Below are 12910 nucleotides of genomic sequence, written 5' to 3' on the forward strand. Positions count from 1 at the left end.
TGCAAGAGTTTGTTGATGATGAGGGCATCAAGCATGAGTTTTCGGCGCCATACACCCCTCAACAAAATGGAGTTGTTGAAAGGAAGAACCGGACTATCATTCAGATGGCAAGAACCATGTTGAGTGAATTCAACTCACCCCACAACTTTTGGGGAGAAGCCATCTCTACGGCCGTCCACTACTCCAACCGGCTCTTTCTTCGTCCCCTCCACAACAAAAATCCATACGAGCTTCTTACCGGTAACAAGCCTAATGTCATGTACATTCATGTCTTTGGATGCAAATGCCTTGTTAAGAACAACAAAGGAAAGCTCGGTAAATTTGAAACTAGAACCATAGAGGGTATATTTGTTGGATATGCGGAGAACTCTCACGCCTATAGATACTACAACCGGTCCACGGGGACTATTGAAGTATCTTGTGACGTGGTGTTCTTGGAGGATAATGGCTCCCAAGTGGAGCAAGTTGTTCCATGTGTTGCAGGTAATAATGATGATCCATCTAGTGCCATCAAGCATATGGGCATTGGACACATCCGGCCCATGGAAGTTCATAATGATGATCAAGATGATGGAGTAGAAGTATCAAGCTCGGCTCAAGTGGAGCCTAGCTCAACTCAAGCCGAACCATCAAGTGCAACTCAAGAACCATCCTCCACTCAAGATGAGTCACATTCCGAAGAACAAGAAGAAAACCCCCATACCACGGAGCAAGACCATGATGATGATCAAGAAACATCCTCAACTCATGACCAAGCTCAAGTGGTCCCTCATGATCGAGTACTAGAAAGAGATGAATTCATTGATCATGAAGGAACCATTCGGAAGATCAAGGCCGCTACAAGGGCAAGCGACATGAAAGTAGATCAAGTCCTTGGTAGCATCTCAAGAGGAGTGGTAACTCGTAGACACCATGCATTACTTATCACTTATTGTCAACATCATGCTTTTGTGTCTAGTTTTGAACCACTCAAGGTACATGAAGCCTTGGTTGATCCGGATTGGGTAATTGCCATGCAAGAAGAATTGGAGTGTTTCACTCGTAATGAAGTGTGGTCTCTAGTTGAGAGACCCAAGGATCATCGCATCAATATTATTGGGACCAAATGGGTATTCAAGAACAAGCAAGATGAGAATGGTATTGTCATACGAAACAAAGCAAGGTTAGTGGCGCAAGGGTTTGCCCAAATAGAAGGTATGGATTTTGAGGATACCTTTGCGCCGGTAGCCCGTCTTGAAGCTATTCGTCTTTTGCTTGCATTTGCATCTTTCCACAATTTCAAACTATATCAAATGGATGTGAAAAGTGCATTTTTGAATGGTCCCCTAAAAGAAACCGCATACTTGGCTCAACCCCCGGGTTTCGAAGACCCATGCCGACCCAACCACGTGTATTTACTCCATAAGGCACTCTACGGTCTCAAGCAAGCTCCACGTGCTTGGTACGAGTTCCTTAGGGATTTCTTACTACATGATGGGTTTTGCACGGGTACGGTCGATTCCACCCTTTTCACCAAGCGGGTTAAAGGGGGTGGCCTATTTATATGTCAAATATATGTTGATGATATTATCTTTGGTGGAACTAACCCAAATCATAACAAAGCTTTTGAGCTATTGATGACTAGGAAATTTGAGATGTCCATGATGGGAGAGTTGAAGTTCTTCCTGGGCTTCCAAGTGAGACAACTTGCAAAAGGCACCTTCATCTCTCAAGAAAAGTATGTGAAGGACATGCTCAAGAAATTCAACATGACCAATGCAAGCCCAATGAAGACACCCATGCCCGTAAAAGGGCAACTTGGCTCATGTGACGGTGAGAAGGATGTGGATATAAAGGTATACCGCTCCATGATAGGATCCTTGCTCTACCTTTGTGCCTCTAGGCCGGATATCATGCTAAGTGTAGGGATGTGTGCTCGTTTTCAATCCGCTCCCAAGGAGAGCCATTTAATGGCGGTCAAACGGATTCTAAGATATCTTGTTCTCACTCCTACTCTCGGGCTATGGTATCCAAAGGGGTCAACCTTTGAACTCATTGGCTATTCGGATTCCGATTGGGCCGGTGATAAGGTTGACCGGAAGTCTACCTCCGGGGCTTGCCAATTTCTTGGCCGGTCATTGGTGAGTTGGTCATCCAAGAAACAAAACTCCACCGCTTTATCCACCGCCGAAGCCGAATACATATCCGCGGCATCTTGTTGCACTCAATTGTTATGGATGAAGCAAACCTTGAAAGACTATGGTGTGTCTCTTGGTACGGTGCCTCTTCTTTGTGACAATGAAAGTGCAATTAAGATCGCTAATAACCCGGTTCAACATTGTCGCACCAAACATATTGACATTCGCCATTACTTCCTACGTGATCATGTTGCCAATAAGGATATTGATCTCACTCATGTGGGAACAACCTACCAATTGGCGGATATTTTCACTAAGCCTTTGGATGAAGCCCGGTTTGTTAACTTGAGAAGAGAACTTGGTATTCTTGATCCTAAAAACTTGGATTGATTAACTTCTTGCACTATATTCTTGCATTTATCTTGTTATCTAGCTTAGAGGCAATAGCACATATGGGGATAGTCATCTTACCATGTCTTGGTATGATGCATACCTATGTGTGCAACATAAATAGACCCAATGTCATTATATGGACCCAAGCATGTCTCTTCGAGGTCTCATGACATTTGCGCTTTCACATAGGGGGAGTAATCCCCCGCCCCTCATTGAGCCTTCATGACAACTTGATTTGACTATATAAGGCCAAATGATCTTATTGCAAACATCATTTCCAAATGACTTATGATTCTTGAAATATATACTTCGAATCATGCCCATTGTTGCTATTCACAACTTGTTTGGATTTTCTCTCCAATGGGTATGCCTAGAGAACTTTGTGTTTCCAACCCCATGTCTATGCTCACCTCATCATCATCTATCTATCTATATGTACATGTCATCATTTGAGCACTCACACACATTTACACAAAGCATAGGGGCAAAACGAGGCAAAACTAGACAAATCTGGGTTTGCCGGTCCCTGGCCCGGTTGGACCGGATCCCTGACCGGATTTTCCGGTTGACCGGGCGCAAACCGGACGCTGGGCCGGATGGGCCGGCCCCAGGTCCGGTCGACCGGGCTCCCGACCGGCCGCGCAGCCTACTATAAATTGGGGAAGGGATACCCCTTGGGGTCATCTTCCCCATTATTCCCAAACCTCCACACCTCCATGGCCGGTGCCCTGCTCACCTCCACCAAGATCTAGCCCGTTCCCACCACAAGAACCTCCCCAAACTCCACCAAATCATAGATCGGGCTCTTTGGGACATCTCCACCGAAGGATTTGAGCCCTCTCAAGCTAGTTTGGGAATCCTTGGTGTTCTTGGTTTTCAAGCTTTACCTTGTGTTCTTCTTGTTCTCTTGATCAAGGAGAACAATGTCTTCGGGTAATGTACTCTCCCTTCCTCCCTAATTTCTAAGCCTCTTCACACATTGCTCGTTCTTGACAAGATTTGAGGTGATTTTAGGGTTAGGGTTAGGGTTGCACATCCTCATGCCTTTAGTGTGTCTCACAACACCAAGCACATACTCCACTCTATTGCTATAGTCTATGTTCAAGTTCTTTGAGTTTTTGCATGAATTTGTGGTAGAAAATCTGGGCAAAACTTCACACCTCGACAGATCCGGTCATCCGCTCGGCCGAGCCGCTCAGCAACCGTCGGCCCGGCGTACGGCCCGGTCAACCGGGCGCCAACCGGCTCGTCCGGTCTGCTGCCCGGTTGGACCGGACTGTGCGCCGGATTGCCCAGTTTTCGCACAATCTCATCAATACACTTGGATATATGCTATGCTTTTTGGTTTCTCTCTTATTGATGACATGTACACTTACCCCACTGCTATCCTTGCTCTATTCTCTCATTCACAGGAAGTTGGAGTGGTGAACCACGGGGCACTGTTGCCAAGAGAGGACGGGCTGCTGAGAATCCACCCCGCCGGTCTAGTAGTCGTGTTCCTCCTGCAGCTCATCAGACTACTGACACCGGCAGCTCGGAGCGGAGAAGATCCAAGTCAGTTGCCGGCAAGAGGAAGGACAAGCAAGCTGTCCAAGAGGATGATGAAGTAGTGCCATCTTTCAATCTTGGAATTGCACACCGTTATCAGTGGCGGGAAGTAAGGATGGAGGATCCATACCGCTATGAGCAACGGACTTACCCGGGTGGGGACAAGTTCTTCTGGACAAAGACACAAGCAACCCTATGGCATGGTTTCTATGATACTCAAGAATGTATGAAGAATGGGGCTGTTGTGATGCCCAAGGCCATCAATCCTCAAGAGCTTGCCTTACATGAAGCCACAAAGTACCGCTTTGTGGTTGACACCTTGAAGGGTATGGGACTATATGAACTTGTGTGCCTCAAGCCCGATGATGCACAAGAGTTTCCCACCTATTGTCCTCTCCTAGTCCGTCAGTTTCACTGCACTGTCTACTTCCATGAGGATGAGGACCGCACCATGACTTGGATGACTGGCAAGGAGAAGTACTCCTGCACCTACTCACAGTTCTGTGCGGCCTTGGGTTGTGGTGATGACCGTTCTCCAAAGTACAGAATCCACTCTCGGTCTAAGATGACTAGGGGTGACATCTCCTTTTGCTACCCCACTAACCCCACAGCTGGGCCACCCACTATCTCCGGGATGTACTACTCATACCTTGTCCTTGCCAAGCTCTTCCGTGAGAGCCTCATCAGCAAGTCAGGAGATTCTAGTGAAGTTAGAAACTATCATCTCAATCTGATGTACTATTGCAACCCTGACAAGATAAGGAAGATTGATGGGTGTGATCTTATCTACCGTGAGCTGAAGCGTGCAGTTATGGACCGCATGACTCCAAACTATACTCAGTATGTTCAGCGGCTCATCAACTACATTTTCCCTGCTCCTCTCAACGTCCTTGATGAAAAGGTCGTCATGGAACCATTTCGGTTCCCCACTCCGGATGGACGTGCGGAACTCCCTTCCATGATGCCTTCTGAGCGCCGTTCCAAGGAACGCCATGACCATGCAGCTAGCTCCAGCTATTCTCGGCGCCCCAAGCGCGGTGCTGCTCGCTTCTTCTCAAGCCTGTGGAAAATGTGCAAGCGTACCAGTGATGTTGCACATCAGAGTCTAGCCTTGAGCCAGGAGACAAGGAGGCGACAGAATGAGTTCATGGCCACCCGGAATGTTTCTCTTCCTCCTGCTGGTCCTGAGATGGAGCCTGTGATTGCACCTGATTGGGAGATGCCTCCCATTCATGATGAGATGTTCCAGAACTTCGACTTCTCCATGTACGCTCATGGTGGTCTTCCTTCCAGGGCTGCTTGCGCTCCTCCTGCTGATGATATTGAAGAGGATGACCGTGATGAGGATGATGACGAGGATGATGATGATGATGGTGGCGACGGCTCCTATTCCTCTGGGCATGAGTTCTACTGATGGGGGCGGTAGCACCTCTCCTCTTTTCTTCGCCTTTTTGGTGTTCCGATGCCAAAGGGGGAGAAGAGAGTAGAGTCTAGGACCATGGGGTTTCTTGATTGTCACAAGCCATGGGAGTTGCTTTATTTGGATCTTATATGGCTTGTGCTTATTTGTTTCGATTTCTCGAGAATCATTTGCTACTTTGAACAATTTGTGTATGGACGTGTATGGACGACTATGTTTATGCTTATTCACTCTATTAGGATAATCATGCTTTATGCTTATATATCTTGATATACTTGTCCATACCATGCTTGTTTCCTAAAGATATTGGGGGAGCTTCTCATATTACACAAATGGTGCACTTTGCATTCAAACGCAAATTCTCCAAGTGCACACATTATGGGGGAGCTGTCATAATATCTTATATGGAATCAAGGTTTAGAGCTTATCATAATATCTATATGTGACTCTAGCTCGGTTTGTCATCTTATACCAAAAAGGGGGAGATTGTAAGGGTATTTTACCCTTATCCATTATTTTGGTAACAATGACACCGTGCTAGAGTATTTGACCTAATATGTTTACAAGGATTATCTCAGGTATTAGGCAAAGAGGCATAAATGGTGTATCAAAGAAACAATAAGGCTAAAGGAGACCCCCCACTTCAACAACAATCGAAAAGGGGTCTACAGGAGAAATCCGGTCGTCCACCCGGTTGGACCGGGCCACAGACCGGACGGTCCGGCGCACGGTCCGGTTGACCGGTCGCCAACCGGGCGCCAACCGGGCGCCAAGTCGACGCTGGAAGAATCCGGTTGCCGCCCGGTCAGCCGGGCTACAGACCGGCGGGTCCGGCGCACGGTCCGGTCGGCCGGGCGCCAACCGGTCGCCAACCGGGCGCCAACCGGACAGTGCCCCTGGACGAAGAAAACGTGGATCCGGCCCAGCATCCGGTCGCAACCGGCTGGTCCGGTCACTGGTCCGGTCTGACCGGATCCTGTGACGATCCGGTCATCGGTCCGGTTGACCGGGTTTGACGAGAAGAAAGCTGAGGTGGCAAGTGACCAACGGCCATATTTCGAAGTACACTATAAATAGGCCTTCTCCTACCTCTGAATAGTTAGGCAACATAATATAAGCTGTTCTTGAGCTCTCTCTCTCTTACTCCATTGCTAGAAACACCAAAAGCCTCCGATCTCCCTCCTCCTCCACCCAAACTCAAATCCCTCCGGGGAATCACTAGAGGAGGACCCGATCTACTGTTCTACCAAGCCAAATCTCATTCCCCCTTGTATTCATCAAGAAGCTTGCTTCCTAGGGTTCCTTGGAAACCCTAGGTGGGCAAGAGGAGTCCGGAAGCATCCGGGCTGTGGATTTGCTCCGGGCAAGATTGTGAAGGTTTGGAGGCTACCTCAAAGTCTACCACAAGTGAGTGAGCTATTCCTTCGTGGGATAGGCTCCGGAGAATAGGGTGAGCCTTCGTGGCGTGGGGAATCCTTCGTGGGACCTCCACCCCTCCAAACGTGACGTACCTTGTTGCAAAGCAAGGGAACACGGGAATACATCCTCGTCTCCGCGTGCTATCGGTTATCTCTAACCGAACTCCTTACTTGTGATTTAACTGCCTGTGAGAGCCTTCGTGCTCGAGTTAGTTGTATCTCATATAGGTTGCTTCACCTAGGTTGCATTAGGCTCACCTTTATATTCCGCAAAGCCTAATATTGCAAAGAAAGAATTAAAATTTGTAGAAACCTATTCACCCCTCCTCTAGGTTTACCATCTCTATACTTTCAATAAGTGTACTAAGTACATAAACAAATCTTAAGCTGGGGACCCTAGCTCCTCGGGGCCCGAGTGCCCCTTTGCCCCGCCCTATGGGCCGTCACCGTCTCTTCCGCCAGCGGCTTCCTCTCTGTTCATCAGCCTCCGCTCAATGGTACTCCTTAGAATCAAAGACACAAACGTGGATGGCAAGATCCACGAACGCGGTTAAGTAGTAGTACTAGGATGGCCAAATCGGATTACAATAAAATGTGGCAAATATATCTTTCCAAACGAAAAATTACTATATATTGCCTTATTTTGCCGATTCTGCCTAAATTTTTTTTTTGCACAAAGGAGAGGTCTAGAAGATTCTGGTGGTATTTCATTGCAAGAACACGTGGCATGTACAAATTGCAGGCTGGCCTCTAACAACACTCGTCCTAAAGAACCTAGTATTTGAAGATAAGGCTTAGATTGCCGAATCGGAAAGCCTTTTTTTTCTCATCTGAACCCTCTTCAGCCTCGAGTTGCACATGCATCATAATAATTGCATAACCGATCCTCGCTATTCCGGCCGCGATGAGGAGCCACGTCAGCAACGCTATCCTGATATTGTTGCATGGCATCATCGCAACTCTGATGCCGACACCGTAGTCCGGAGGCGACATGGACCCATAAAGAGGAGGGGTTTTCAGAAGCCATCGTAACCAGGTGGAGAGTTGTAGTAGCCGCTGGGAGTAGATACGGACGTCGGGATCACCCGATTTGCCATGTTCAGAACTAATGCACCCGTGATGCGTGATATATCATACATTGTGTCCATCATACAATAAAAACAAAATAATTTTTTAGCACTTCGATTAGGTTGTTATGGCTTGCCTGGTTGACGGGTACTTGCAGGCGCTGGTGCTTGGATCAGTGATGGTGAGGATGGCGGCCCCTCCTAAGCCAACCACTTATATTTTTTCGAGATACCCTTTTGTATGCTACTCGGAGTATCTAGGTATGCTATCTTTGGCAATAATGTTCAACGAAACATCCTCACATGCTATGCGTTTCATGTGCTATTTTGGTCAATTGCAAATCTGGTGGCGTGCTCAATTTTCTTGCCATTAGAGCATCTCCAACAGGCGCGCTAAAAGTCCCGCGCGGCAAAAAAAACCGCCGGTTTGCCACGCGCGGAGGCTGCCGCGCTGCTCCAGCGGAGGCGGGAAAACGGCGCGCGCGCTAAAACTTTTGCCGCCCGCGCGCTTTCGCGCTATCCCGCGCGGGAAATCTGCCGCGTGCGCTGCCGCGCGCGCTATAAACACGACACGCGCGAAGCGGCCAACTGCCACTCCTCCCACGCGTCTTCGCCTCTGTCCGTCTCCCTCCCCGCCTCTCTCCCTCCCGCGCCGCTCCGCCTCCGGCTGTTCCGCCTCCGCGCGAAGATGCCGCCGCGCCACCGCCCACCCTCCGCCTACCACGGCGTTCGGGCGCGGCCGAGCGGCCGATTTGACGCGGAGATCCATTCCGACGAGGAGCGGATCCGCCTCGGCACCTTCGACACGGCGCACGAGGCGGCGCGGGCCTACGACGCCGTCGCATGGCGGCTGGGCCGCAGCCGCCGCGCGATGAACTTCCACGACGTGTTCACGCGGGAGCAGGCGGAGATGCTCGCGCCGCCGCCGCCGATGATCACGCGGGAGCAGCAGCGCCGCCAGCGGGAGCTGGAGCAGCGCCTGCTCATCGCCGAGCGCGACGAGGCGCTCCGCGTTGAATGGGCGCGCCGCTTCCCCGAAGACGTCGCCGCCACGGCGGCCTTCTACGCGGAGAAAGAGAAGAAGGAGGAGGAGAAGGCGGCGGAGAAGGCGAACAAAAAAGCTTCACGCGAGAAGCGCCGCGCCGAGTCCGCGGCGAGGAAGGCGGCGAGGGCCACGAAGGCGGCGAGGAAGGAGGAGTAGAAGAAGAACGGCGCAGGGCCGTCGACCATCGTCCTCTCCTCCTCCTCCTCCTCCTTCGAGTGGACGACGACACCGGTGTCGGAGACGACTCCGAGCAGCTCGGACTTCGATTGGGACTCCTCCGAGTAGTTCCAGTTCTATATGTCGCATTGTATCGTAGAACTTTTATAATATATTCGTATTTTTGATCAAATTTTCATAGTTCGTTCGATTTAAATTTTTAAACAACGGTCGGATTAGCACTTTGTGCCGCGCGCGCGCTGCAAAATAGCGCCTCTGCCGGAGGTGCGTTTTTCGCACAGCAACGCGCGCCGGAAAATAGCGCCTCTGCCGCGGGCAAATTCGCTAACTCGCGCTCTAGCGGTATACAGCGCGCCGAATCGCGCGTTTACAGCGCCAGATTTTACAGCGCCTGTTGGAGATGCTCTTATACAGACACGTTGCCAAGCGCCAAGTTCGTAAAACCCAACTGCTATTTCTTGGATGTGATAGAATAGAAGATAAGCTTGTCAATCCTGAAGTGGGTCCTATGTACAAGCATGATCGTTTTCACAATGTGTGTAGCATTGTCAATGTCGTTCTTTAAACCTTTAGTAGGGTTCCATCGGTTCATAGGGTTCTAGCCGTTAGCGCTGTATTTTTCCGTGAGTATGCATCTAGTGAAGCTCAAGATACCATGTGATACTTCGCAATGGTTTGGTCTCCAACGTATGACCTTCGGCATCTTATTTCTTTCGATCTACATGGGCGTGCCCTCGGTTAGAGACATCATGAAGCACCAACTAACCTAACCATGATACCCTATGGTGTTGTCACAACTTGCTGACCAATAAGATATATTATGGCTCTTGTGTTTTTCCTACTCGCCACCTAATGTATCTACTCCACGATTATCGTATGTCTATATTTCGCGAAAAACGAAGAAGCTATGTGCATGACAGGGGGTGGGGGGGTTTTGAAACTGTATGCACAGAACTTGAGTTTTTTTGCAGTACATTTTACCTCCGCAATGGAGGAATATGTCATTCTAACTGAAATGTATGCCAAAACTTGGTACCACTGACTACGGCTATAAACATGTGTAGCAATAGCTAGCAGCCTGCTCGACGCCGCTGCCACTCTGCTTCTGCGGTGGCACTCTGTTTTCCGATGCGTTTAGATTGCAGAATGGCACTTCTCTTTTATGTGAGCCCTCTTCAGTTGATGTTCAGCCCTCAGGTGCACACGGATCAGAATTGCAAAGCCGCCTGCAGGCTTTACTTGTACAGGTTGAGACACGCCGCCGCGACGAGGAGGCAGGTCAGCGACGTCGTCCTGATCTTGCTGCGTGGTGTCGTGGCAGCGCTGATGCCGGCGCCGTAGTCCGGAGGCGACATGGACCCGTAGAGAGGAGGGGGGTTGTAGAAGCCGCCAGCGCCAGGTGGAGAGTTGTAGTAGCCGCCGGGAGGAGAGCCGAGCGTCGGCGTCAGCGGATTCGTCGTGTTCAGAACCGATGCACCCGTGCTGCATGACACGCGCGCCAGTTGGTTTGTCAATCATATATACGAGGAGGGAAACAAAAGAATCTTCAGCAGTTGGATGATTAGCTGCTTATATATGGTTTACCCGGTTGACGGATACTTGCAGGTGGTGGTGCTAGGATCGGTGCTGGTGAGGATGGCGGCGCCGGCGAAGTCGCAGCTAGTCTGGACGGGGTTCTTCTGGTAGTAGGAGTTGAAGGCGTACGAGGCGTGGTCGCGGACGGTGTCCGGGTCGGCGCAGCTCCCGCCGGGCTGGATCGGCGAGCAGTCCGCGCCCTGCCCGCACGCGTAGTCCAGCGCCACCTGCAGTGCCGCCGCGCCCGCGCTCGGGCTCGCCACGCACCAGCTCCCGGCGCCGGCCGCGGCGACCGGGTGCGCCAGGGACGGCTCGGCGGTGGCAAGCGGCGTCGCCGGCGCGGGGTTCGTCGGCAGCGGCACGGTCGCGAGCGGCGTCGTCACGTCCCGCCTCGCCACGCCTTGCTCGACTGCTCGCCCTGCAGCTTGACCCGAAGCAGTAATTCGTGAGAGCGTCCAGACGAAACATCACCTCTTGCTATGATCTGTATTCCATTAGCGAGCAAAAGCACGGTTTTGTTTGTTTGAGAGTTTAGCTAGATTTTCTGACGCGAAAGCATCCGTTTGTCTGTTGCTATATGACACGGCACTCTGCTCTGCTCGTCCGTTCGTCAGCTCCAACTAGTGACTGACACTCTCTTCGTCAGCTTCAACAACCAGACAAACCATACCAACTGGGTAGAGAATTCAGAAACTCACCATCGCGGCAGAAGAGAAGCAGAAGCAGGACAAGGAGAGAGGCCATGCCGTACTGCCACTTGGAGAAGAAGAGAAACTTAGCAAGTGAAGCGTGGAGTGAGGTAGCTTAGCTGCACTGCTGCCTCACTCTGCTCAAGTCAAGTCTAGTAGACTCAGTGCTTCGGCCGATATGCATCATCAGCAGGCGGGCAAGAGGGGTCTGGGAATAAGAGGAAACTTGAGGTTGGAGGCTAATACAGAAAAGAGAGCTTTGCACTGCAAAATGAGCAATAGATTAAGCGAAAGGTGGTGGGAAAAGGTGGGGTGAAAATCTAAAGAAACTGGAGGAATTCTTCTTGTGGGGCGACTTCATGATGGGTCATTAGCCAAGATCATGATGAGCCATGGATTGTTTTGGTCCGGTGCAGAGTTAGGCGCAACACCGGGATCGGACCGAATATATCTTCAGGTTCTTGATTTTCTTTCCCCTTTGTGACAAAGTTGCATACAGTCGCCGCACTGCCAGGAGAATATGTTCCATCAACGTACGTGTTGCGATCGCCTCCGTCGCTCTTCTTCTTTCTTCGAGCCCAAACCTTATGGTCATCACAGATGGCTCATAACCTTTTTCTTTTCTTACACAAGTGATGCATCGTTTGATGCAGAGGTCGGGGGTCTCCCCATTTCAAAAAAAAAAGTGAAGCATCTGCGATCTCTAGGTTGCAAGTGGTGGGTTTTAGACTGGTCGTGTCATCAAGTATTCGAGTTGGTGGTAAAGTCCAGAATCTCATTTTCCCTTACTGTACCCACTACGCTAGTTGATCATTGGAACAAAAAAACCTCTGTTAGAAACGGAAAGGTTCCACAAGCTCGATCAACGTGCCAACCATCCATCTTAATCTCCAACCTTTGCATCCGCTTTTGGGAGACCCTTCTTCTACTTCTTCTTGGGCAGCTGCACAGATGATAAGAAAGGCCATAGATTTGCCTTTTGTCCCCTGGCTCGCTCGGTTGATGTTGTGTGGGCTATTGGCGCCGCCTACTGGAACATTTTGCTTATTACTATTCCGGTCTTTTTGGATGCCCAGCACACTAGAAGTAATACTTTTCTAAAGAAAATATGTACCTATGGACTTGAGTTCCGGTTCTGAGTTCATGCCTCGGTGGTGACAAAAAGAAGTTGGACAAATCAGGGACGCAAATCAAGTGCTAGAGTTCGTAATTAATTTTTCCCTAAAAATGTGCACACCGCGGTAATTAGTCCATTCCGCTTTGCGTCACAAAACAAAGTGAGATATTAAGAACAATGTGGGGAATTATTATCCGTGCATATGTTATATGTATAATAATCATATTAAAAATAGTTGTTCCAATAAGAAAGTTTCAACGTCCTTCTACAATCAAATAAAAAGGTACATCAAGTTGTGTGCTGCATGCAAACTCCACACTATATGCAACACATCTCCGGCTGCA

At 49.8% G+C, this 12910-nt stretch overlaps 1 protein-coding gene across 1 annotated transcript; it reads right to left on the reverse strand.

Annotated features, from left to right (window-relative positions):
• Positions 1-10105: 10105 nt before the first annotated feature.
• Positions 10106-11867, reverse strand: LOC127327775 (uncharacterized). The gene is made up of 3 exons (XM_051354564.2): positions 11459-11867; positions 10770-11178; positions 10106-10667 (listed from the first exon to the last, which is right to left on the reverse strand). The coding sequence occupies exons 1-3, from the start codon at positions 11502-11504 to the stop codon at positions 10421-10423; spliced, it is 702 nt and encodes a 233-aa protein (XP_051210524.1). The 5' UTR covers positions 11505-11867; the 3' UTR covers positions 10106-10420.
• Between the last annotated feature and the right edge of the window lie 1043 nt (positions 11868-12910).

This window comes from Lolium perenne, chromosome 1 (assembly GCF_019359855.2).
Source record: "Lolium perenne isolate Kyuss_39 chromosome 1, Kyuss_2.0, whole genome shotgun sequence".
Taxonomy (NCBI): Eukaryota; Viridiplantae; Streptophyta; class Magnoliopsida; order Poales; family Poaceae; genus Lolium; species Lolium perenne.